The 23,887-nt window shown below is 33.6% G+C and overlaps 2 protein-coding genes across 2 annotated transcripts in view; both read left to right on the top strand.

Moving 5' to 3' along the window:
- Positions 1-23,887, top strand: part of LOC145186421 (uncharacterized) — a 68,809-nt gene that overhangs the window by 23,241 nt on the left and 21,681 nt on the right. The window contains 8 exon segments of the mRNA XM_090095231.1: positions 1,618-1,761; positions 1,955-2,086; positions 17,178-17,256; positions 17,403-17,593; positions 20,171-21,853; positions 22,073-22,225; positions 22,991-23,134; positions 23,297-23,440. Of these exon segments, the coding sequence (XP_089951357.1) occupies positions 1,618-1,761; positions 1,955-2,086; positions 17,178-17,256; positions 17,403-17,593; positions 20,171-21,853; positions 22,073-22,225; positions 22,991-23,134; positions 23,297-23,440 (2,670 nt within the window).
- Positions 15,829-16,415, top strand: LOC149885197 (uncharacterized). The gene has a single exon (XM_090095223.1). The coding sequence runs from the start codon at positions 15,849-15,851 to the stop codon at positions 16,272-16,274; it is 426 nt and encodes a 141-aa protein (XP_089951349.1). The 5' UTR covers positions 15,829-15,848; the 3' UTR covers positions 16,275-16,415.

The following is a 23,887-nucleotide window of genomic DNA, read 5'->3' as shown; positions in this document are numbered from 1 at the left end:
AAAATGTTTCCTTTAATTCAGGAATCCAATTAAAAATGTAAATTTGAATAAGGATGAAGGCAATAACTTACATAGAATATATTTACAAGGCAGTTTTTGATGTACAACTTATTTGTACATCATAAAGTGTCTAGTAAATATAGTGTTTGGTAAAATACTTGTTACATAGCTCTTTATTCTCTTCGCAATTTTTTAATTAGCTTAATTTTAGTTTTTCGGCTTCATTTTATTTTCAAATCGTCGCATGAGAATTAGAGGGTTCTCTCTGCTTTTCTTTTTTTTAATTATAAGAATTTATTAATCAAACCTTTAATTAACAATCAGCAATAAAAACAAAAAATTTAAAAATTTTTTAAACAATATTCTCAGTTTAATTATGAAACATAAATAAAACAGACTTGTAGCTTTAGTTATAAAAAATGACAGCAATAAGACATTTTAAACTAAGAATACTTGAAAGTTTAATTTTCAAAACAACAACAAAAAAATAGATTAGATAGAACACAATAATTCTAATGCGGCAAAATGTATACGTGATTCTCAACAATTCTTCAACTACGGTTTAAGTTAATGAAGTTTTCAAAATAAGGAAGATTTATTACATAACAAACTTTTTTGCAGTTATTCAAAGTGGTAATCGTTTTCACAGTAAGAAATTCAGTTAGAATTTTAGATCTGATTAAGAAATGTAAGTTGAAATAGTTTAAGAACTTTAGAACTTTAAAAAGAAATTAGAACTTAAGTAAATATATTTAACCTATAAGGGTAGAAAGTGTAACTTCTAAAGTTCAAAAAGAACTTTCTTTACTTGAAAGTGGTGCCACGAGAGGTAATCACCTTTAAAAAGCGTATGATTATATACTATCTATATCTGCAACAAGTGTGGAGTCCGAATGAGCAATCTCAGTGGCTGGGTTTTCATGCTTGTAAAATGGAATGCAATTAAACAACGAAATGATTGACGCTTTCAATTTTTTAAGGTGGTTTTTTCAAAAATAGATAAGATTCATGTATACTCATTTATATTCATATTATTTTTAGTTATTATTTTTATTTATATTTATTTTTTTAATTATTTTTATTGTGTTTTCTTTTTAATGTATTGTTAAGTAATTTAAATTACTTAGGTTCATTAGTAAATGAACTATTTTAGTTAACTAACTAAAAAATGAAAAATGATTTATCCATTGATAATAAAATTACATTATCAATAAGTTAATCAATTTTCAATGTTTGATGAGTACTTTGTTTTTCACATGCTTCACCGCCAATGATTGTTTCTGTTTTTTATTAAATCTTAGGATTTCCCCGGGATAAATTTTTCAATCCCAAAATCCCGGGATTGAGAATGTCCGAGATTTTGCCATCCCTAATTACAGCCATAGTAGTAAAGTTGTTCTATCTCACTGAAACTTTATTTCTGTATTGAAGCATCAATCAAAGGTGCTTAACATTAAAGTGTGTGGCTGATAAAATTTGACTGATAGTAGATGTTGGCGAAGAAAATGTTTCCTTTTTCAACATCTGAAGTATTTGTCAATAAAGCCACTTGTTTATACAGCTTTTGGCATACTAAATGTAATTCCGGCTGCAATATCAACAAATGTGTTTTTTTAGATGTTGATGAATGTTCCATGAAAAGTCCTGGCACTGAATGCTCCAACTCGTCGGTTTGCAAAAACACCGCCGGTGCTTTTGTTTGTGAATGCTTGGCTGGGTATTCTCAGAATGGTAGTCTTAGCAAGAACACTGTCTGTAACGGTGAGTTGTGCATTTTTCTCTATTTAATATTTCTTTCTCGTTCATTTTGCTTGTATGCTCTTATTGAAATGGCTTTCAATAAAACACAATGCAAATAGCTAAGCTTTTACTATTTGTTAGGGATCAGCACGGGGTATACAGTAATAATGGTTTTACTGTTAGAAGTTAACGTTTTCTTTCTGTTCTTTTTTAGACATAGACGAATGTTCTGAAAACATTAGTCTTTGTAACTGGTATCGTGGATATTGCCATAACTTTCCAGGTAGCTACGAGTGTCTGTGCACAGGCGGTTGGGAAGTAAATGCACTTAAAGACAACTGTAGTGGTAAAATGATGTTTTAAACTAATTAAGATGTTAAATTTGTTAAACTTAAGTGAATAAATTAGAAGAACATTTTGTTTCGGGAAAATTCACTTTGTTCACATAGCAATTGATATATATTTAAGCCTCATTCCACTATTCTGTTCTTCATCATCATGTTATGATGCAGATTTCATTTAAATAACATAAAATCTAAAACCAAGAAAAAAAAATTGCAGATGAATATGTAAAAAAAAGCACACAATTAAAGCTTTTGAAAGTTTGTTGCAGATCTATTATGAATGTTTACTTAAACCTTGAAGCAGTTCTTTTTTCATATGAAATTTGGAAGGATAAGTGTTGTAAAAGTTAACATATATAAGGAAATGCGGGTTCTGGCTCATTGTTACTTTTCAATACTTTTTCAATACTTAAGGATGCTAAAATTGATGCGTTGGTTAACATTTCATATCGTGTTCTTGGACAAAACCTATACTTAAGAATGCCATCATTGTTGGTTAACATTTCTTATGTTTTTGTTTCCTTTTCAATACTTAATAGGTGTCTTTAAAAATCTAATCAAGAAGAAGTATATAAAATAATCATGTTATTTCTATACCAGTTCTTTAAGATGCCTAAAGTGTTGTTCTTCGCTTGGTTTTATGAGCAGACCTTGTTTTGTAGTGTCCAATAGCCAAGGTTCTGTGATCATTTAATAGGATCCTCTTATCATCTTTTGAGCTGAGTGCAACTTTGTTAATTTCTTCAGTGTAAACGTCGTGAAGATGAGATCGGAAAACGTTCATGGTTGCAAGTTGTTCTGTCTTGTTCATTAAGCAGTCTTTAAAATGTTGATGTCTTATTTTCTTTTCAACGACTTTCTTTTTGACCCCTTTGCATTTTTTGTGTTCTTGATCTTCTTTAGGTATGTAGTAAGAGTAGAGCTTGGGTCGAAGGCCTACAAACTCTTTAATTTGTTTACCAGCAGCCTCATCTTTGAACATGCCAATGATCTTTTTATTTTTACCTACTTTGAAACCAACGTTTTGAATGGCGGGATGGTCTTTAGGAAAGTCGCTTGTGTCAAATTTGGCTTCAACATCATCAGCAATGTCTTTGTAAAAATCTTCTGTTTCAATTTCAAAAAAGAGCGAGTCAGTGTCGGTCATGAGCAGCTTGGCTTTATCGCCATATTTAGGCTTGATGTAGTCGTAATAGAATTCATACATGAGAGTTTTGCTGATGTCGAGGATGCACATTCCCAAGTAAACAGGTTTATCGTAAGTGACTTGTGTTTTCTTCATGTGAATCGCAGCTAGGTTTTCATCAAAAATGACGTGTCGTTCATATCGAGTTTGTTTAGTTAATTTTAAGACCTCTTTTCTTGTGGTGACAAGTTTAATATCAACGTGTTTTTCAATGTTTTCCATTGTTTTTCCAAAGACAGAGTTGTTCATGAGTTTGAAAAATTCTTTTTCAGATTCGTTAGGAGTTTCTTTTCTTTTTTCAGTGTTGCTATCAATATAAGGTTTCATCCAAGGTTCTTCTCTAAAGGTGAAGCCTCGATGAATTTTGGTGATGACTAATCCCATTCGTTCATAGAGTTTAAGATTTGTGTGATGGATGATGTATTTTACTTTATTGTTTAAATTAGGAACGAGTTTGGCTACTTTTCCAATGGTTAATCTTTCAGGAGCCAAAGGGTAATCGTTATGTAAATCGTGAAGCTCTTCAGGATAGCTCAAGTCAACTTCAAGAATGCATGGCATGCTGCGCCAATTGTTGAGTTCTTCATCATTCATCCATTTGAATCCTCCAACAGGAAGAGGTTGACTCATAGCCCATCCGTAAAGATTGTTAGCGTCTAAATACATGAGGAATTTTGAGGGTTTTGAAGGGTCGTAGTCTGGCATGTATTTGTTATTAGCAGTTCCAAGTCGGTTGGAGATCATGCTAATTCCGCCGCGTATTCCTTTTTTAACCATGTTGAGCATATCAGGATCGCTTAAAAGTTCAATTTCAGCTTTAGTACTTTTATAACAGGCTTCCATACCGAGTCCAGGACAGGTGTAAAACTGAGCAGGATCAAGATCGTAATTTTTCATGCAAGCGTTTCTGAAATTTTCAATAGCGTCTTCTAGAATTAAGACATCAGACACGTTATAAATTTCTAGGTAATCTCTAAATGTTTTGCATCCAAATACTTTCCAAACGTTTTGCGCATGCGTGTATTCTTCATCAGTGATGTCTTTATCGTCTAGTATGGAATAAAAGTCTTCTTTTGGAGGCAATTGCGTTTCAGTTAATTTTTCAATCGAGTCCATCCATTCGTAAGGGAAAATACCTTTTTTTCTTATCAAGTCGAACTTTTCCTTTTCAGGATAATATTCCCTAGCGTTTATGCATTGTTCATCGGTTAGATTTTTAGAGAGTTTGTCTAAAGTGTCAGGCATGAACCTATAGCTGTCAAGAAACCTCATTTCTCTTAATACTTCTTTTGGTTCGCCTTTCTTATCGACAGTGTCTCTCAGTTTGATTTTTTTAGAGAAGCTAATATATTTCTCATCATTGTTTGGTATGCAATTGAGCTTTCCACCTAATTTTTTAATAAACAAATGACTGTCATAGGCAGACAAGCAATGTATAAATACGGGAATAAATTTTGGAATTCGATATTTTTTATTGCAAGCATCATGAGCAGCACCACGGTACTTTCCAGTCAAATGACAGTGATCCCACACTTTGTCACCATTAAGATCTTTTTTGCAAATGTGACATTGGGTTGCATCTTCAAACTTCTTTTTATCCACATCAGTCTTTATTGGCTTATTCTTCCATTCTTTTTGCAGTGAATCAATCTTATCGAAAATCTTTTTAGAGTCTTCTTCAAGACTGGTGATAAACTTTTGAGCCACATCATCCTCTTCGCTTTCTGCTGTGTATAAAACGGGTTTTTCTTTATAAATGGTTTCGTCAAAGCATTTGATATGATAGCTGAACGAGCATGGAACGTGCTTTTGATATTGTTTGGAGTATGACTGTTTTAAGTCAGGGGTGCAAGTGTTGATAGGCTTGACGAAACATTCAAGTCAGCAGTTACCACAAACGGAACTCTCATGGTCTTGTTATAGTTTTTAAACTGAACAGTTGCTCCTTTTTCAGGAAGATCGATTCTCATTGGAGCGTTATCATAACAGTATTCTTGATGGATTTGAAGCTTTTCTTCTAGGTCATAACCATGCATACAATTTCTGCAAAAATGAAGTTTTCTTTTTCCTTTTGTTGTTGAGGAGCCGGCAAACCGACTGAAATTTTTAATAAGACAATAATGGCTGTTGTCTTTGTTTGAAATGAGCAGCAAATCAACACAGTGTTTTCGATCATGAAATTTGGATATTTGCATAGGTTGAGGCTTATTCATTTCATAGTGAAAGACGTTCACGCTGATGTCAGGATTATTCACTTCAAACTTTTTGATTTGAGTTGTCTTTACAGGAAATTCCATTCCATTCCAATTAAGCTCTTTAGATTTTTCAATCAACTCATTATCAATTCTTTCGTTGTTTTTATTTTTCATGTTAAGAGCTCTGGTGACGCACCACTTGAAGCATTCATTGTCGTTGTTTACCATGTTGATGATGGCTTTTTTACTTTCCAACTCGGGAGACAGCTTCATGTAGGAAGAGCCTCTGAAAGCTTCATAATCAGCAAAGTTAATATCCATTCTTAAAATCTTTGACAAGACGCAATTGGATCCCATCTTGTTGTAATTAGCACTATTTTCCAAGATTTTTTCTTCCATTTCAGTCATGAGCGCTCGCACATCATCACCCTCTAATAATCTTTTCGCATTAGATGAAAAGTTAGCCGTCTGAGTAGTTTCCCCACCAGTCAAGATGCTTACGCGAATCATTTCACAGACTAAAGAAATTCTTACCTTTGTGTTTCTTTCTCCTTCCATGGTTTGAATGGCAGACTCTCTTACCAAATTTAAAAAAGAAACAATGTCTTGATAACGAGAAGACGGCTCGTATGAAAACAGTCTGGTGGAGCGCTCTGCTGAATGCTTAGTCATATTAAATTTTACTGTAAATGGTTTTGGCGCGGGATGTTTATACACTGTTTTTAATACAAGTGATTTGATAGACTTTATCTTTTCATCGATTTGTTCCACTGATTCGCTTACCTTCTTCTTGACTACTTCAGGAACGTAGGGTTCTATCCATTCTTTAATATCATTAAACTTAGTTTTAACATAGGTCGCCACACTTTTTGCAACTGTCGTCAGACTTGAAAATAAAGGTCTTGGTGGAATGACTGGTTTTGGTGTTATGACAGGAGTTAAATCTAAAACCGACTCATCAAGGATGTGATTCTGTCTTTGCAAATGAATTGGTTTCAGAGCAATAGGAGGTTTTACTACAGTAGGTCTTGGTGGGATGATCGCTGGTTTTGGAGCGATGACTGGTTTTATCACTGCAGAAGGAACAAACCTTACTTTTGTCGGTTTTACAGAAACTTTTACAGGTGGTCGAACAAACCTTACTTTTGTCGGCTTTATTGAAACTTTTGTCGGTTTTACAGAAACTTTTACAGCAGGTCGAACAAATCTAACCACGGTAGGTCTTTCATTAACAGGCAACGGCCTTGCCTCAGTCGTTCGTCTACGAGGAGCAGGTCCAATGATGGTAATATTTAAAGCTGCAATGAGATCAGCTTTTTTCATTTTATAGATACCTTTGATATCACCACGACCTTTAGCCATCTCTCTTAATTCTTTCACAGTTATTTTATTTCGATCTTTTCGATCATTAACAGGCTCTTTAACACCAATGACAGGTTTTGTTGTTTTAATAGCCTCAACAAGCTCTTCTCTAGTCATTCTGCTATATCCTTTTATAGCTCTTTCTTTAGCATCCCTTCTTAATGATGTCATTGATACTTTTCGATCTTTAACAGTTTTACTTTCCATTTTTATTACGGAAAGATTTTTCTTTATGTCACTTTCAATTTTTCGCTCTTTGGCGGTAGTTTTTGCTTTTTGCTCTTTAGCATCAGTTTTATCACCCATTTTATTAAGGGAAAGAAAATTTTTTTCGATGCATTCAAGTTTTCGCTCTTTAGCAATTAATTCTGGTTTTGAAGAATAGATACTCATTTTTATTATACTAAGATTTTCTTTAAGTCAATTCAATTTTTTTAAATCTTGGCACACTTTCAGCATATTTTCTTCTTCGAAAAGTTTTTACCGTTTTTTTTAAATTCTCCCGTGAAAAGAATTAAAAAATTATTTGGAAAGACGTGAATACATATTTTTAATCTCTCTAATATGTTCAGTGATTTTACGACAATTATTACGTCCGCTAGCATTTAGTTTCCAATTTGTTCCGATCAGGAATTTATTACGCAGATCAATGTCTTCTTTTATATTTCTGATCACTTCTTCAAAAGGTGCTACTTCAACCATTTCTTTGAAAATGATTCGATGTTCCTTTGGAAGTTTTCTTATGTTTTTTAGAAATTTAAGCAAACTTTTTGATTTAGCCGTATCAGAAGTTGGCTCAAAGCTATCATCATGAGCATTTAAAAGATCATCCTTTTGCATGCTTTCCATCTTTTTATTTATGCCAAGAATTTTATTTAAGTCAATTTTTTAACATGACAAAAGTTAAAAAATCAATTTTGCTGCTTTTTACGTTTTTCAAGCTTTTCAGAATTTAAAAACTCAATCTTGATTCCATTATCCACCTTTCCATCTCGACGCTCTAAATATCTCCATCCACGTCCAGTTCCTGCCATCGCTTTGTAAAGAGACTTGTATTCAGTCACCTCACCCGTTTCAATGTTGGTTATTCTCACAGTGATGGGCTTTTTCTTAACTAAACTAAGCCATTCCCATTTTGGATCAACAGGTTTTTTTTCTTTTGGAGGAGGCTTTACTTTTTTTTCTTTTGCTCTTTCTAAAATCTCATCTTTACTGATCAAATTATTTTCAACCGCAAGCATCATCAACGTTATTAAATCATCTGCTGTTTTACTAACGCCGTTTTCATTCAACAAATTTTTCAAATACGATGTTGTATATCTCATTTTATTATACCAAGATTTTTTTTAAGTCAATTCAAAAATCATGATTCTTTAGAATACTCACCAATGACTGGTCTTGTGTTTTTTATTGCTTTCACAAGCTCATCCTTTTTCATTTCCGAGTAACCCTTTATCGCATGGCTTTTACCTAATTCACGCAATTCTTTTACCGTTTTGCTATCCATTTTTATTCAGATTAAAAACTAATAAACAGCGGTCATGTTGGTTCCGTCTGAAACAAATTTAAGCAATTTATCAGAGATCACCACTGCAAAAATAACGGTATTTGCAATAGTTGAAGTTCGAAATTTAAGGTTTACCACTAATTCAGCTGTTTCCGACGCCACTCTTTCTTTTTGCTTGCTGATATCCACAAAGAACAACGGATATAATTTTATATATTCAAGCAAGGTTAACCCTGATTGACAAACAAGATCATTTGTGCCGTAATATTTTTCATCAAAAGAGAACGCATCTGAATAAGCCATGACCACTCTCTTTTCTCCAAAATTCAAGTCGTAATTGTAATTTGGATACTTTATTCCATTAACAGTCACGTAAAAATTGCTAACATCACAATGGTCAAATAGCGATGGATTAACTGTTTGACTGGAATTTCTGTTTGTCTGAAGTCCGAACAAGATAAATCTTGGAATGCTTTTGTCAGTGACTCTTCCAAGCGACCAGGTAAATTCTGTTTGCCCGGCTGGAATAAGCTGTCTTTCACATTTGTTTGATTTATAAGCCACTTGAATGGGGATTTTTTGAGCTATTAAATTCATGAAATCAGTCTTTTTCGAAATATCCAATTCAACGCGAGGCATATAAAGTCTGAATTTTTTAAGGTTGATCATTCCTGCACTAACACTTTCCGCTCTATAAATTGCATCATCGCATTCTTTCTTTGTAAAGGTGATGGTATGTCTAAACCCATAAACAACTTTGTCATAGGTTTCGCAAAATCCAAAAATGTGCTTCAACGGAATTTTAAACGAAAAAGCTCCAACGGATGTAGTGTCTGCAAACAAGTGGTCTCGTCTAACATTGAATCCTGAATTTCCAACAAGATTTGACGTATCCATATACCACATCTGTTTTAATCCATCAGCAAACTGAAATCCATAAGGATATTTCATCAATCCAAGTATGGTGGTGGCTGGACCTGGATACATCACTCTTTCCACTTGCTCTCCCGACAAGTCATAAGTCACATCATTAAACAAATACATCAAAGCGTTGTTCACCAGTGCAATGTTGTCTTTAGCATCATAAAAGGTTCCATCGCTCTTTTTCAACACTCCTTCAATAAGAATGTAAGCCTCTGATGGTACTGTTTGAATCGATTGGCAGTCAATCTCAAAAGTAATCGTGCCTGAAGAATTTAAATCGAGATTGGTTGGAAGGTACTCAAAAAAATCAACTTTTTCAATACCAATATCATACTCTGGGTTCTCAGTAACTCTTAATCGCTCAGTACTTATCATTTTTTATATAATAAAAAAAATTATTTAATTCATTTAAATGTCTCTCATTGCAAGACATTGCAAGTTTATAACAAGTCATCGCAACAGAATGCTATCTTCATACTATTTTCATGCCCTGCCCCATTTTCACCAGGTCTTGGATTCGAATCGCGTTCTTTTTAGACATTTTCTTACTTTGAATAGATGAACCAGTCTTTAATTTCTCAATGGTCTTTTTACCTTTGTCAATAGCTACATCTCTAGCAGTGGAAATGGCTGAAAGGGCTAACTCTGTCCCAGCAGATTTTGCAGCTGTAATCGCTTCTTGTCCAATTTTGCTTGTTGCAGCATTTTTAAGCAAATTCACTGCTGCTTTTGACACACTTGACGCAGCTGCTCTTTTTATGAAATTTTTAATCATGTCTACAATACCACCTCCTCCAACAACGTTCTTTTTCACATATCTTCTTTTGTTCACAATGAGCATTTTTTTAAAATAAAACAATCTTTTTAAATAATTTTATCAATAGTCCTCATTAACGATTTATATTCCTCTTTATTAATCTCCCCTTGTCTCAACAGTTCATCGCAAATAGCAACAGCCTCATTTCTTGATCCTGTATTCCCAGCATGCCAAGCAGCAATACTCAATTCAAGCTTTTCCACCAACGCATTAGGATCACCTGGAAGAATAATAACACCACGACCTTTTATACCCTTTTCAATACGCATCATTTTTTCCCAAATAGGAGCAATAAGTTGTTGATACTTTGGTCTTCTTGATGATTTCGGTTTATGCGGTTGCGAATCAGATCTTATAGCATCACTATCCATTAAAATTTTTTCATAATTTTGCAAATCTTCATCGGTATAGCTCTTTGGTATTGTTAATTCACTCATCAGCTCCCAAAGACCTTTTGTTCCTTCATACTTTTCTCCTCCGACAACGATATCATCTCCATCTATTTCAACCTCCATTTTTCCAATATACATTTTATCTCCAACTTTGTTCACTTCGAAAGGCCTTTTCTTTTTTTGATCGACTGACAGGCTCTTGATCATCTTTTCATTGCTCTCGATGATAGGTTTAAATAGCTTGCTCACATCAGCTTGAAAATTCGTATCTGAAATGTTGTCATTCACGCTGTTCTGATAAATCCTCTTTCGTCTGTCATTAACTTCTTTCACAATTTCATCCCTTTTATTCTGGTCTTGTATTTTAAAGAAAAACATCTTTTTAAAATACGTAGAAAAAAAACATAAATTGGTTTTACGATTATGTTGATCCTTTTTAAAATACGTAGAAAAAAAACATAAATTGGTTTTACGATTATGTTGATCCTTTTTAAAATACGTGGAAAAAAAACATAAATTGGTTTTTACGACTACGTTGATCCTTTTTTAAACAAATTGTTAAACGTTTGAATCGCGTCTTCTCGACCTTTTTGGATCAAGTTTTCTTTAGTAACTTCATCTATTCCCTTTTTGGTTTTGGTTCGTATTTCCACCGTCAAGGATTTAAATTTTTGAAGCTCCCCAAGAATCAATTGAAACTCTGAATCGCTTATTTTTCCGTCTATCAACGCTTTGGAAATGTGACTGTTGATGGTGTTCAATTTCGACTCTGCCAATACTTTGATCTTTTCATGCTTCTCCGCTTTCAATGCCAGTTTTTTGTTGACTTGTCCTCCTACAATGGATAAAAACCCCATTCCAATAGCCACACCTTCACACGCAATCGCTACTGGACTGGCAATAATCGTAGACAAAAACCCTATTCCAGTCGCACCCAATGCTATACATAATCCTTGCATCACATTGTCCACATTCGAAATGATCCTAAACACACGGTGGTACTTTTTGCTTAGATGAACTCGCTTTGCTTTTTCACTCTCTATCTCTTTCTGAATCTCGCTTATTTTATGAAGACGGTAAACATGCCCTCCTTCTTCTATAGGAGCTGATGGAAGAACTGGATAAAGTTTTTCATTCAATATTTCCATTTTTATTAAGCGAAAAAAACTATTTTAAATCAATGTAACTAATCTTACAAAGTTTTTCTCCTTTTTTAACAATCACGTCCTGTTTGCTGTTACTATTCACGTCCATAATAACATCATCTACAGACTCTGAAATAATAACTTCGTTTTTTCTATAATTCAATTGATCAGTAATTTTATTCATTAATGTTATCACTGCAACACCTTTCTCCAAATTCAGCCCAATGGATAAAGCTATCATTGTATGTGAGAGAGCAGCAAATTTAATGTCTTTCTGGGCAAAAATCTCATATTGTTCGTTAACGTTGAAATAAGGTGGATGATCTAACGTTTTCGTAGACACAATAATGTTGTTTGGTCTTCTTTCCTCCAACTCTCTAACCCTCTCTTCCAAAATTTTTAATTGCAAATCCAAACTATGAACTTCTGCTGAGGCAACATTTCTAAAAAACTTGTGAGGAGCATGCATTTTACATATTAAAAATAAATTTTTAGATCATTTTTGCAAACTTAACAATTCATTATTATCTACCCATGAATTAAACGAGTCTGGATATCCCAACCATTTGACTAACGACTTGCTCTTGGTTTTGCGAATGACTTTTTCAATTCTGAATATGTCTTGATGCGTCTTTTGCATCTCCTGCTCGTAAAAGGTGCCTTGAATTTCTTCACCGTTAGCGTCAGCGATTTTATACGTGGGTGGATTCGTATGCTGAACATTTGACACTGTAAAAACCTCTTCAGTCCATCTCGGCGTATACCCTTTTTCAAAATGAGACTTCTTTTTTACGATCCTCACTTGATCACCTATGAGAAATTTTGGTTTTGCTGGTAATGTTTGATCCTTTCCATACAGATTCCACCATACCCTACCTTTATTCTTTTCATCGCTAGCTTCCACTGGTGTCATTTTGATAGAAGAGTGCTTTGTGTTGTTGTAATTTTTCACCATCTCATCTAATACGTCAATGTATTTATTGGTATTGTTGGCTGAAAAATATTTAAACATTCTCTCTTTCATCGTTCTGTTCCATCGCTCGACAACACAACTTTTTTCCTCGTTTTCAGTGGAGTATAATTGCACACCCAACGCTCTCACGTGCTTGTTGTAAAACTCTTTTCCTTTATCTACCCACAATTTGACGCATTTTCTTTCACCAAAAATCTTTTTCAACGATTCTGCCACTTCAAGACCCGTTTTGCTTTTTAACGGAACGATCCATCCATACTTTGAAAACACGTCGATCACCATGAGTAAATATTTTACGCCGTTGTTGAATTTTGAAAACGATTGCATGTCCACCAAGTCTGCGGCCCATATTTCATCAATGTCGTTTACAATCACCCTTATTCTTTTAAAATGATGAATCACCGGTTTATGAAGCTCCTCTGCAAGCTGATCCGTCTATTTCAAATCACTCACACCCAATCCAAATTTAGCTTTGGCTTTGATGATGGGTTCGATGATTTTTCGCTCGCTTATTTCTCTCTGAGTTGGATTTTGTATAGAATCCATTTCTTCAAGCATCATTCGATCTGCTAAATTTCTGTTTTGCTTGTCGTTAAAATACTTGTAAGCTAAATCGTGGTGATATGCAGCATTGTCCACTCTATCCACCGGTTTGCTCCAATCTTGATACATGTCTGTGGAAGTGAGTCTTTTATCTAAATTGGTTCCAGGTCCCGCAAAGTTCATACCTGGAACGTGCATTTCTCCTGGAAACTTTGCCCATGGAAGTTTTATTTTTTTTGAAAAATTGTTGATCGATTCCACCAAGTCTCCTCCATTGACCGCATGCGAAGATGATCCTTTGGGCGTATGAGAAGAAACAAACTTGCATTTTGTTATCCCACAAGAGTTGCAAGTCCCTTTCAACATAGGTCTGTTGTTTTTTGTGATCTCGTTTTTCAAGTGAATGGTTTCAGTCTCTCTTCTACACTTAACGCAGTACATTTTAACATATATAAAAACTTTTTAAATATAAAAAATGGAAGTGATGAAATTGTCGTGTAAAATTGGGAAAACCAAAAGAAACAACAGCAAGCTTTTACCGAGAAGCATTCGAGGAATCATCGTTGGAAAGTCTGGATATGGAAAAACAACGTTGCTGCTCAATCTACTTCTCAGACCGGGATGGCTAGATTACAACCGATTGTATGTCTTTGGAAAATCCCTTTTTCAACCTGAATACAAAGTACTCAAAAGATCCTTCGAAAATAAACTTCCTAAAAAGGATATTGTTGATTTGTTAACGGATGATGTACAAGACGAAATGGAAAAATTGAATTTAAACCCTGAAGATGTTATTGAGGAAATTTCAAAAAAATATTCCGACAATGATGATATGGAGTGTCAATTCTTTGAAACAGCGGACGATGTGCCTGAACCTGAATCCTTAGACTCGACCAAAAACAATTTGATGATCTTTGACGATTTGCAATTAACTAATCAAAACAAGTGCGAAAAATATTACATCCGAGGAAGACACTCTAACGTCGACTGCTTTTACCTCGCTCAAAACTATTTCGAGATTCCAAGACATACCATCAGAGAAAATGCTAACTTTATTTGTCTCTTTAAACAAGACCAAAAAAGTGTTAATCACATTTATCAAGACCACGTTTCGTGCGATATGAAAATAGAAGATTTTAAAGCCTTTTGCAATCATTGCTGGAATGAACCTCACGGATTTGCCGTTATTGATCTCTCTTCTAAAAAGAACGAGGGAAAGTACCGAAGCGGGTTTGACAATTTTTTATTTTTCTAAAACAATTTAAAAAATAATTCTTATTTAAAAAAATGACAGGTATAATCATCGATGTAGATGGAAAATCAAGTGTTATCCCCACTGATTTTTTGGATAAAATCGTTTTTGACGAAGGAAAAAGTTATGAAATGGCTTTTCTCGGTCTTGAGACTTACAACAGCATTCCAAATGTAAACAGTAAAAACAATTCTTTCAAATACAGCATGAACAATGGAGCTCATTGGGAGAACATTATCATTCCATCAGGAAGCTATGACATTAAAGACATCAATGAGTATTTGCAAAAGTCTATTTTAAACACAATAAAAACAGCTCAACGTGGAAGTTATATTATTGCAAATAAAATTAATTACTCTCCAAACAACCTTCAAATTGGAATCAATCTTAATACTTTAAAATCAACCATTAAACTTGGCTTGAATTATTTGATTGACTTTAACGTGGAGAACAGCATCTCTTCAGTTTTAGGGTTTACTAAAAGAAAATTAAATTCCAATTCCGAATACGAGTCGGATCATATCGTTAGAATTTCAAGCATTAACACCATCAGAATCGTTAACAACGTTATCGGATCATCCTATATTAATGGAACCCAACTCAATTGCATCTACTCCTTTTATCCAAATGTTAGTCCAGGCTATAAAATCATCGAGAGACCAATGCATTTGATTTATCTTCCTGTTAAACTGTTTGAAATTTCAACAATGGTTACTCGCATCATTGATCAGAATGGAGATTTGGTTGATTTTCGTGGAGAGGATATTACAATACGATATCATATTCGAGAAGTGAAATAAATAATTTTTAATACATAAAAAATGAGCAATTATCAAAATATCAAAATTAATATCTCGCAGAGCCAATCTGATAAAATTAAAAAAGCTATGCATGATAAAACCGATGCTAGCATTAAGCTTTCTCATCAAGACTTGAACGGTAAACATGTTCTCGCTATCACTAATGCGCAATTGAACAAAATTAAAAAAGCGTATGAAGCTGGTAAAGGAGTCACACTCAAACTGAGCAGAAAACAATTATCATACAACTCAACCATTGAAGGCGGATTCATCGGAGCTCTTTTACCGTTATTAGGTATGTTAGGCAGCATTCTTGCTACAAGAGTAGTTCCTGCTCTAGCCACTGGATTGTTAGCAGGTGTAGGATCTTCTGCTGGTTCCGCTATGGTTGATAAAATTGCTGGGCGAGGTCTTTTTTACATGAGCAAAAATGGAAAAGGAATGAAGATAAAAACTTTAGGTGGAGAAGGATTGTTTATCACCTCATGGACTAAAAATGTTCACGGTGATGGACTCTTTGTTAAAAATGGAAAAGGCTATCAATCTGTTGGAGCCGGATTATTGCTCGGACCAAACTCACCCTTCTCAAGCATACCCTTTTTAGGTGCTATTCTATGAAAAATCGCTTGTTAAAAAAATTCGGATAAACTTTTTAAGAAATTAAAAAAATGATCGACTTTCAATGGATTGACGTAGAAGGAATTGTTTTACCTAATGAAGCTTTAACTAACTTTCAATTGATAAAGTCTGCTAAACAGTTAAAATTAAAAAACTTTCAAGGCGTGTTTGTCAGGGATGAGTTACCAAAAAAGCTAAGAAAAAAAGAATGTGGTATTGTGAATACAGGAGATTCAAGCACTGGTGGGTTTCATTGGGTGTGCTGGTATAAAGACGCTGACAAAAAATACAGCTTTGACTCTTATGCTCAGCCTCCTCTTGTTGAGCTCATTGATTATTTAAAAAGCCCAGTTTATTACAACAGCGAGAGAGTTCAATTTGGTGATACGTCTTATTGCGGCCACTTGTGTCTTTATGTTTTGAAAAAATTGAATGAAGGTCTTGACTTTCAAGAAGTTATTAATAACTTGTGGTGACTGCTTAATGAACAAGACAGAAAAACTCACCACAATGAACGTCTTCCGATCACGTCATCACGATGTCTACACCGAAGAAATCAACAAAGTCGCACTCAGCGCTAACGACGACAAAAGAATTATCTTAGATGACGGAATTCACACACTTGCCATCGGTCACTACAAAACACGACCTATCGCTGAGGTTTGAAAAAGGCATTAAGTTTAGGTAACATGAAAAAAAGTAAGAAATTTTTTGATAAGATCTTTAGGGGTACATCATCCCTTAAGATAACATATTTTTTGAAGAAAAGAGAATATACATTGACGTTAGCATCCTTAACCATGGAAAAGTGTTCATGAGTCAGAACCCGCATTTCCTTATATATGTTAACAGTTTTAATTAGTAACACTGCTTTGCTATCAAAGGATCACTTTCCATTTTTTTCCTGATAATTCTAGTATTTCCAATATTGAAAGTATTTATATTTTATTTGCCAATATTTTACAGAGCACTTTTTCAATAGTAAATTTACAAAGTTTCAATACTTCTTGGCTTTGAAATGCATTTTGGTTATTTTTCTGATAAATGTAGAGCTTCCAATATTGAAATTATTGCATTGTTTTACTTGCCATTGTTTTACTTTCCAATGTTTCACATGCCAATGTTTTAGAAAGCATTTTTTCAAAAGCAAACTGACAAAAGTTTACCTTTACTTTAACACTTCCTGGCTTAAGAAATGAGTAGCGTTAAGACCTTTATTTGTCAATATAGTCATGAGCAGTCTCTCTTTTCTCGAAAAGTTGTAAATATAGGTGATGCCATGCTGGAGTTGCTGGCAATGTCATTATTTTGTGTTATAACTGTTCTATTTAATAGTCTGCAAACAGTCTTTTGATGTTGTTTTCATTCTGTGTTGTTAGCACCTTCTCCTGGCGCTGTAACTGCAAAGTCTTTTGAAATAGTCATCTACGAGTTTGAAGAGACTAGCAGCAAAATTGAGTAAGTTGGTTTTGTAAATGATTTTCAGAAGTGTATGTTAGCTGTTTTCTTAACTAAAGTTTTTAGCCAGAGTAAGTAGCCCTAAAACAAGTGAGAGTGACTCTAGAATGAAAAAGGAAAAGTGTAACATGTTATAAAATTTCTAGAACGTATTATATCATTTTGGTCAAACTAATATCGGGTCATCTTCCTACAAGAGATCCAAGCTCATATTCATGGGAGGAAATAAAAAACAACACCGACGGTTTGAAATTAGTTGGAAAACTGGATAAGTCTCAGAAAGGCATGAAGTTTAAAGTGGGTGGAAGTTCATCTCGTAAGAGAAGGGATGCTGACGGTAAGAGTTTTTCATATATAAACAGGTAGCAATTAAATAAAGGTTTCAAATCCTTTGGTCAGTTTTAAGATGAGATGATCAGTGTTGTTTGAATTAAATGGTAAGTGTTTTTTGGTTAGTAAAGTTATAATTTTGAGTAGGTTTTTGAAAACAGTGGTCTGTATATGCCCAACACATCAGCATATCCTGCTAAAAACATTAGAGAATGCATTGTGAATTGAATCAGCACCATCTGAAAATAATACTTCAGGTTCATACCTTCCCTGATTGATTTTTCGTTGAACCATAGAAATTCTTTTCAATATAAACTTAAATTCTGCAGTTTTTCCATTGAAACTCACAGCCATTCCAAATACATGAAAATGACAATCTACATGTTATGATGAATCTAATAAAAGATAAACTGCAGCATCACGTTGCTGTTTGTGTCTTTGAATGGTTTTAAATCTATAGAAGCACTTTTTTCTATCAATAATGTAATTAACCATTTTATCAAAAATGCTAATCATTTTATTTCAAATTCAGATCCTTTTAATTTACTAATCACTTAATTATTTTACTGATGATTAACTTTAAAATTAATAACTAAGTTAATATACTGGCAACTATCATATAATACTGACTGTTTAATTAATGTTCTGAACATTTCAATAAAATTGTAAAAACAAGAAATGAAAAAATGACCACATCATTAAAAATACGGCTAAAAAATTATTATACACCCTTAATAAAAGATATACAGCGGAGAAAATAGAATTAGCCTCACCTTTATTTTTTGTTCTAAATTAATAAAAATTGCAGGTAAACAATTATGAAATGTACTTTATTTCTTATTACTTCTACTACAACTAAAAAGTTTATAAATTGGTATGTTTAATTAATTCCAAATGGAAATAAAAATTAAAAGTATTCAATTTGTGGAGAAAATTGAATTAACCTCATTAACGTTATATACAAAAAATAAAGAAAATATTTTGTTTTTACCCTCATTTAGTATTTAGTATTGCTTCCTGAATTTTTAATGACTTTAAATATGCAGTTTGACATACTAGTCACAAGATTTTGGATAGTTTCTATAGATATTTCATTCCAAGCTTCTATGATACGAGTTTTCAGCTCCAAGGTGCATTCAAATTGCTTACCATTTTCATAAACCTTGCTAGAAAGTATTCCCCAAAGATTTTCAATTGGGTTAAGATCTGGACTATGTGCGGGCCATTCCATTACGTGAATATTTTTTTCTCTAAACCAAGCTTTTGTAAGCTTTAAATTATGGATAGTATCATTATCTTGTTGGAAAGTGAAAGTTTCACCCATCAATTCCTCACCATGTTCAAGTAAACTTATTTCTAATAAGTCAATGTAGTCCTGTGAATTCATTTTTGTTGAAATCCATGCCAATGGAAGTTTTCCAGCAAAGGAAAAAGCCCCCCAAACCATAACATTTCCACCCCCAAAGTTACAACTCATCCGAGTTTCTTTCTCTTTTCGAAGATCGTGCCAGTAATATTGATAGCCATCAGGACCATCTAGATTGTACTCTTTTTCATCACTAAAGAGAACTTGATGCCACTCTTCTTGCCAAGACATGTGTTCTTTCGCAAATTGTAATCTAACTTTTTTATGACGAGCAGTAAGTTTTGGTTTTGGTTTACGCTTTTTCCAAACTGTGTTTGGATCTTCATGTAAGATTTGTCTCACACGTTGAACAGATACAGGTAATTGTAAATCAGCACGAATTTGAGATGCAGTCCTGTGCTGAGCAGCAGCACAACGTACAATAACTCGTTTAGTACGATTATCAATTTTACGTTGGCTACCACTTCCCTTATAAGCTCCATAATTAACGCCAATCTTAAAGTAATTGCTAACCACTTTTGGAGATCTTTTAATTTTCTTTGCAATTTCCCGATTAGATAAGCCTGTATCTTTGTATGCTTTGATTACTGTTAATTCTTCATTCGTTAAACGCTCACCACGTCCCATTTCAAATTAAGGTATCAAAAACCAATTGTTAAAAACTTTATGAGCACTGATTTCACAGTCTTTGTTTAACATACAAATAATAATAAAAAACTAACTCACAAATGCGTATCACCAGATTAAAATATACAAGTAAACTGAAAATAATTATTAATGAGACTAATTCTATTTGCTACCGCAAATATCAAGTATTATACATTTTATGGTTTTATCAAATGTACCGCAATTTAATTATGCTATATTATAATCCAAAAAGTTGTTGTTTGTAACAGTAATTATATGTGTGTGGATACAAAAGTTGTACCGCACAAACTTGTTTACAGATTTACAAAATATTGGATCAGCACATGGTGAGGCTAATTCTATTTTCTCCGCTGTACAATGCTTCTGATTTGCAAAGTATTTTATCTCAAAAAAAATGTTTGGTTGTCTACATAAAAATACTTCTCTAATCAATGATACTTCTTCTATTATGACCATAAAAAATTGACAATGACTTTGAGCAACAAATAAAAAACCCAAAGAATTAAATATATTTAAGCTAAATTATATTTATCTCTGCAATCGTAGTTGAAAATAAAAATTCTTTTACAGTACCAGAACCTGACAATTCTCCTCTTGAGAAAGGAACCTCTTATTCAACATTTATTAAAGGAGTAACAGCAGATAACACTACTATAACAACTACATATAGTACTCCAGTTGTTGCTGAAGATCCAACAACAACAACTACTGCAACTAGTGCAACTGAAGCTACAGCCGCCATCACTGAAACTACAACTACTACAACTGAAGCTGCTACAACTACAACTGAAGGTGCTACTACTACATCTGAAGCTGCAACTACTAAAACTGAAGCTGCAACTACTACAACTGAAACTGCTACTACAACAACTGAAGCTTTTACAACTACAACTGAAGGTGCTGCTACTACAACTGAAGCTTTTACAACTACAACTGAAGCTGTTACCTCTACAACTGAAGTTGTTACCTCTGCAACTGAAGCTGCAACTACCACAAGTGAAGCTGCTACTACTACAACTGAAGCTGCTACTACTACAACTGAAGCTGCTGCTACTACTACCACTGAAACTTTTACAACTACAACTGAAGGTGCTTCTACTACAACTGAAGCTGCAACTACTACAACTCAAGCTGTAACTACTACAACTGAATCACCAACTACCGCAACTCAAGCTGTAGCTACTACAACTAAATCACCAACCACCACAGCTGTAGCTCCAACAACGGCAATTGTAGCTCCAGCTACCACAGCTCAAGCTGTAACTACTACAACTGAATCACCAACCACCACAGCTGTAGCTCCAACCACCACAACTGTAGCTCCAACTACCACAACTCAAGCTGTAACTACTACAACTGAATCACCAACCACCAAAACTGTAGCTCCAACTACCACAACTCAAGCTGTAACTACTACAACTGAATCACCAACCACCACAGCTGTAGCTCCAACTACCACAACTGTAGCTCCAACTACCACAACTCAAGCTGTAACTACTACAACTGAATCACCAACCACCACAACTGTAGCTCCAACCACCACAACTGTAGCTCCAACTACCACAACTCAAGCTGTGACTACTACAACTGAATCACCAACCACCACAACTGTAGCTCCAACTACCACAACTCAAGCTGCAACTACTACAACTGAATCACCAACCACCACAACTGTAGCTCCAACCACCACAACTGTAGCTACAACTACCACAACTCAAGCTGTAACTACTACAACTGAATCACCAACCACCACAGCTGTAGCTCCAACCACCAAAACTGTAGCTCCAACTACCACAACTCAAGCTGTAACTACTACAACTGAATCACCAATCACCACAGCTGTAGCTCCAACAACGGCAATTGTAGCTCCAGCTACCACAGCTCAAGCTGTAACTACTACAACTGAATCACCAACCACCACAGCTGTAGCTCCAACTACCACAACTGTAGCTCCAACTACCGCAACTCAGACTGTAACTACTACAACTGAATCACCAACCACCACAACTGTAGCTCCAACCACCACAACTGTAGCTCCAACTACCACAACTCAAACTGTAACTACTACAAATGAATCACGAACCACCACAACTGTAGCTCCAACTACCACAACTCAAGCTGCAACTACTACAACTGAATCACGAACCACCACAACTGTAGCTCCAACTACCACAACTCAAGCAACTTCTTCTACAAATCAAGTTACTACAACTGCATTATCAACTACTATTACTCAAGCTTCATCTACCACAAGTGAGTCCCAATTTTGTTCCTTTTGTTTATAATTCCTAAATGTTTTACTATGTTATAATGTTATACTGTTTAAATTTAAATGTTTATTTTGTTTTCTTTTATCTTCTGTTCTTTTTCTTTTGTGTAATAGAATTTGTTTCTGATTTTGTTTGATTTTTTTTTTTTCATGTTTTTTTTTTTTATATATCTTTTTGTACTGATTATTATTATTTGTTACAGCTTTAGTAGATGTTGATGAATGCTCTTTAAACATTTCTGGCACTGAATGCTCTAATACATCATTCTGTGTGAATACATTTGATTCATTTGTCTGTGAATGCCTATCTGGGTTTTCTCATATTGGTAATCTTAGTAAGAACACGATCTGTACTGGTGGGTTCAGTTTTTTATGTCGATTTTTTAATATTGTTGAGTAAATAATGTCTTCAATATTTTTTAATATTACAAGTTTTTAGAATTGACTTTAAGTTTTGTTTTTTTTTGTTGTTGTTTAAAATTTTTTTATTTCATTGTTTAAATTTTTTTTGCAATGTATCTAATATTTTAATTTAACAATAATGTATTAGTTTTAAATTCTTTAGTATTTAAATGTAATACTGTATAGCCTTTCCTTCCTATTCTACAGTTTTGTCAAAAATCTTTATTGTTTTTAAAGCAATTTTTAAATTGTTTTGGATGTAAACTCCTCAAAATGTTTTAAGAATTGTTTTTGGCTATGTCATATTTTTTGAAATTGTAAGGTTTTTACTTATCTAATAATAAAGCATAAATTACAGTAACAAAAAAAATGTTTTAGTGTTAATCATGCAATATTTAAATATTAAATATTAATTTATTATTTAATAAGAAATTGTCTTTATAATGATGACATTAACATAATTTTTTTCTTTTTTATGACAGCTTTTATTTTTGTGCGGTATTTATATGTTTAGTATTTGTGTATTTAGTATTTATATAATTAGTATATTTGATTCATTTGTGTATTTAGTATATTTGATTCAGTGCACTTGATGGTAGTTTACTAAGCTCAGATACCATTCCGTTTTTTATGTTAGTTTCTTTTGTTATGCTAGCCATAAATCTTTATGAATGATTATTCTATGATAATTTTTTTCAATATTATAAAATTGTATTTAGATATTGATGAATGCCAAATTAAAGGTGAGGGTACAAACTGCACAACTTCATCTGCTTGTAAAAACACTCTAGGAGGTTTTGTTTGTGAATGCTTACCTGGTTATTCTCAAGTTGGCCTTTTAAGCCACAAAACTGTCTGTCTTGGTAAATATTTATCTTGATTTAAACTTGTTTTAATTATTGGAATGTTTTTGAGAGTGAAAATTCAACAGAAAAAAGTCCCTTGATATTTGCTTAACACTTTATTACAAAGCATTTAGGGGACATTCGTGAAAAACAAGTTAAGAGTTATAAAATTGTATTTAGATATTGATGAATGTCAAATCAAAGGTGAGGGTACAAACTGCTCAAGTTCATCTGCTTGCAAAAACACAAATGGAAGTTTTGTTTGTGAATGCTTACCTGGATACTCTCAGGCTAGTTCACTAAGCAATAAAACAGTTTGCAATGGTATGCCCTTTTCTTCAAAGTAATAATTTTTTTCATACTTTTATGTCCCATCTTGTTCAGTTATAAAAAAGAGTTATAAAAGGTGTTAGTTTTTATTTTTATCTGGTTTTTACAGATTGGCTAATATTGACAACATTTCTGAAATTCTTGAAAATAAAATTTTTTTTCCCCACACCATTCACCTAACCTGTTACTTTCCCATAAGCTTTCCTGCAGGCACTTTACTAAAATGGCGACTCATTTGTTTGTTCATCAACTATTTCTTTAAAAGTCTTACAAAAGCCATGGAGGATTTTTAATTTTGAGCCAATAATATTTTTCAATTAAATTTGATCTACAATTAATTCTGATTCATTTTAGTTGTCCAATGTTTTCCCCCTAATATTTTGTATGTATATATTTTCAACATTACAAATGTTATTTGTAATGTTGAAAATTAGTTTTGTG

This window comes from Hydra viridissima, unplaced genomic scaffold (genome assembly GCF_058129835.1).
Source record: "Hydra viridissima isolate aposymbiotic clone 2 unplaced genomic scaffold, HvirCarnegie_v1 scaffold_8, whole genome shotgun sequence".
Classification (NCBI taxonomy): domain Eukaryota; kingdom Metazoa; phylum Cnidaria; class Hydrozoa; order Anthoathecata; family Hydridae; genus Hydra; species Hydra viridissima.
This window is presented reverse-complemented; position numbering and strand designations above follow the sequence as displayed.

What these genes read in the sequence shown, in the direction of transcription:
- LOC149885197 (XM_090095223.1), top strand. Translation starts at nt 15,849, where the DNA reads ATGATCGACTTTCAATGGATTGACGTAGAAGGAATTGTTTTACCTAAT.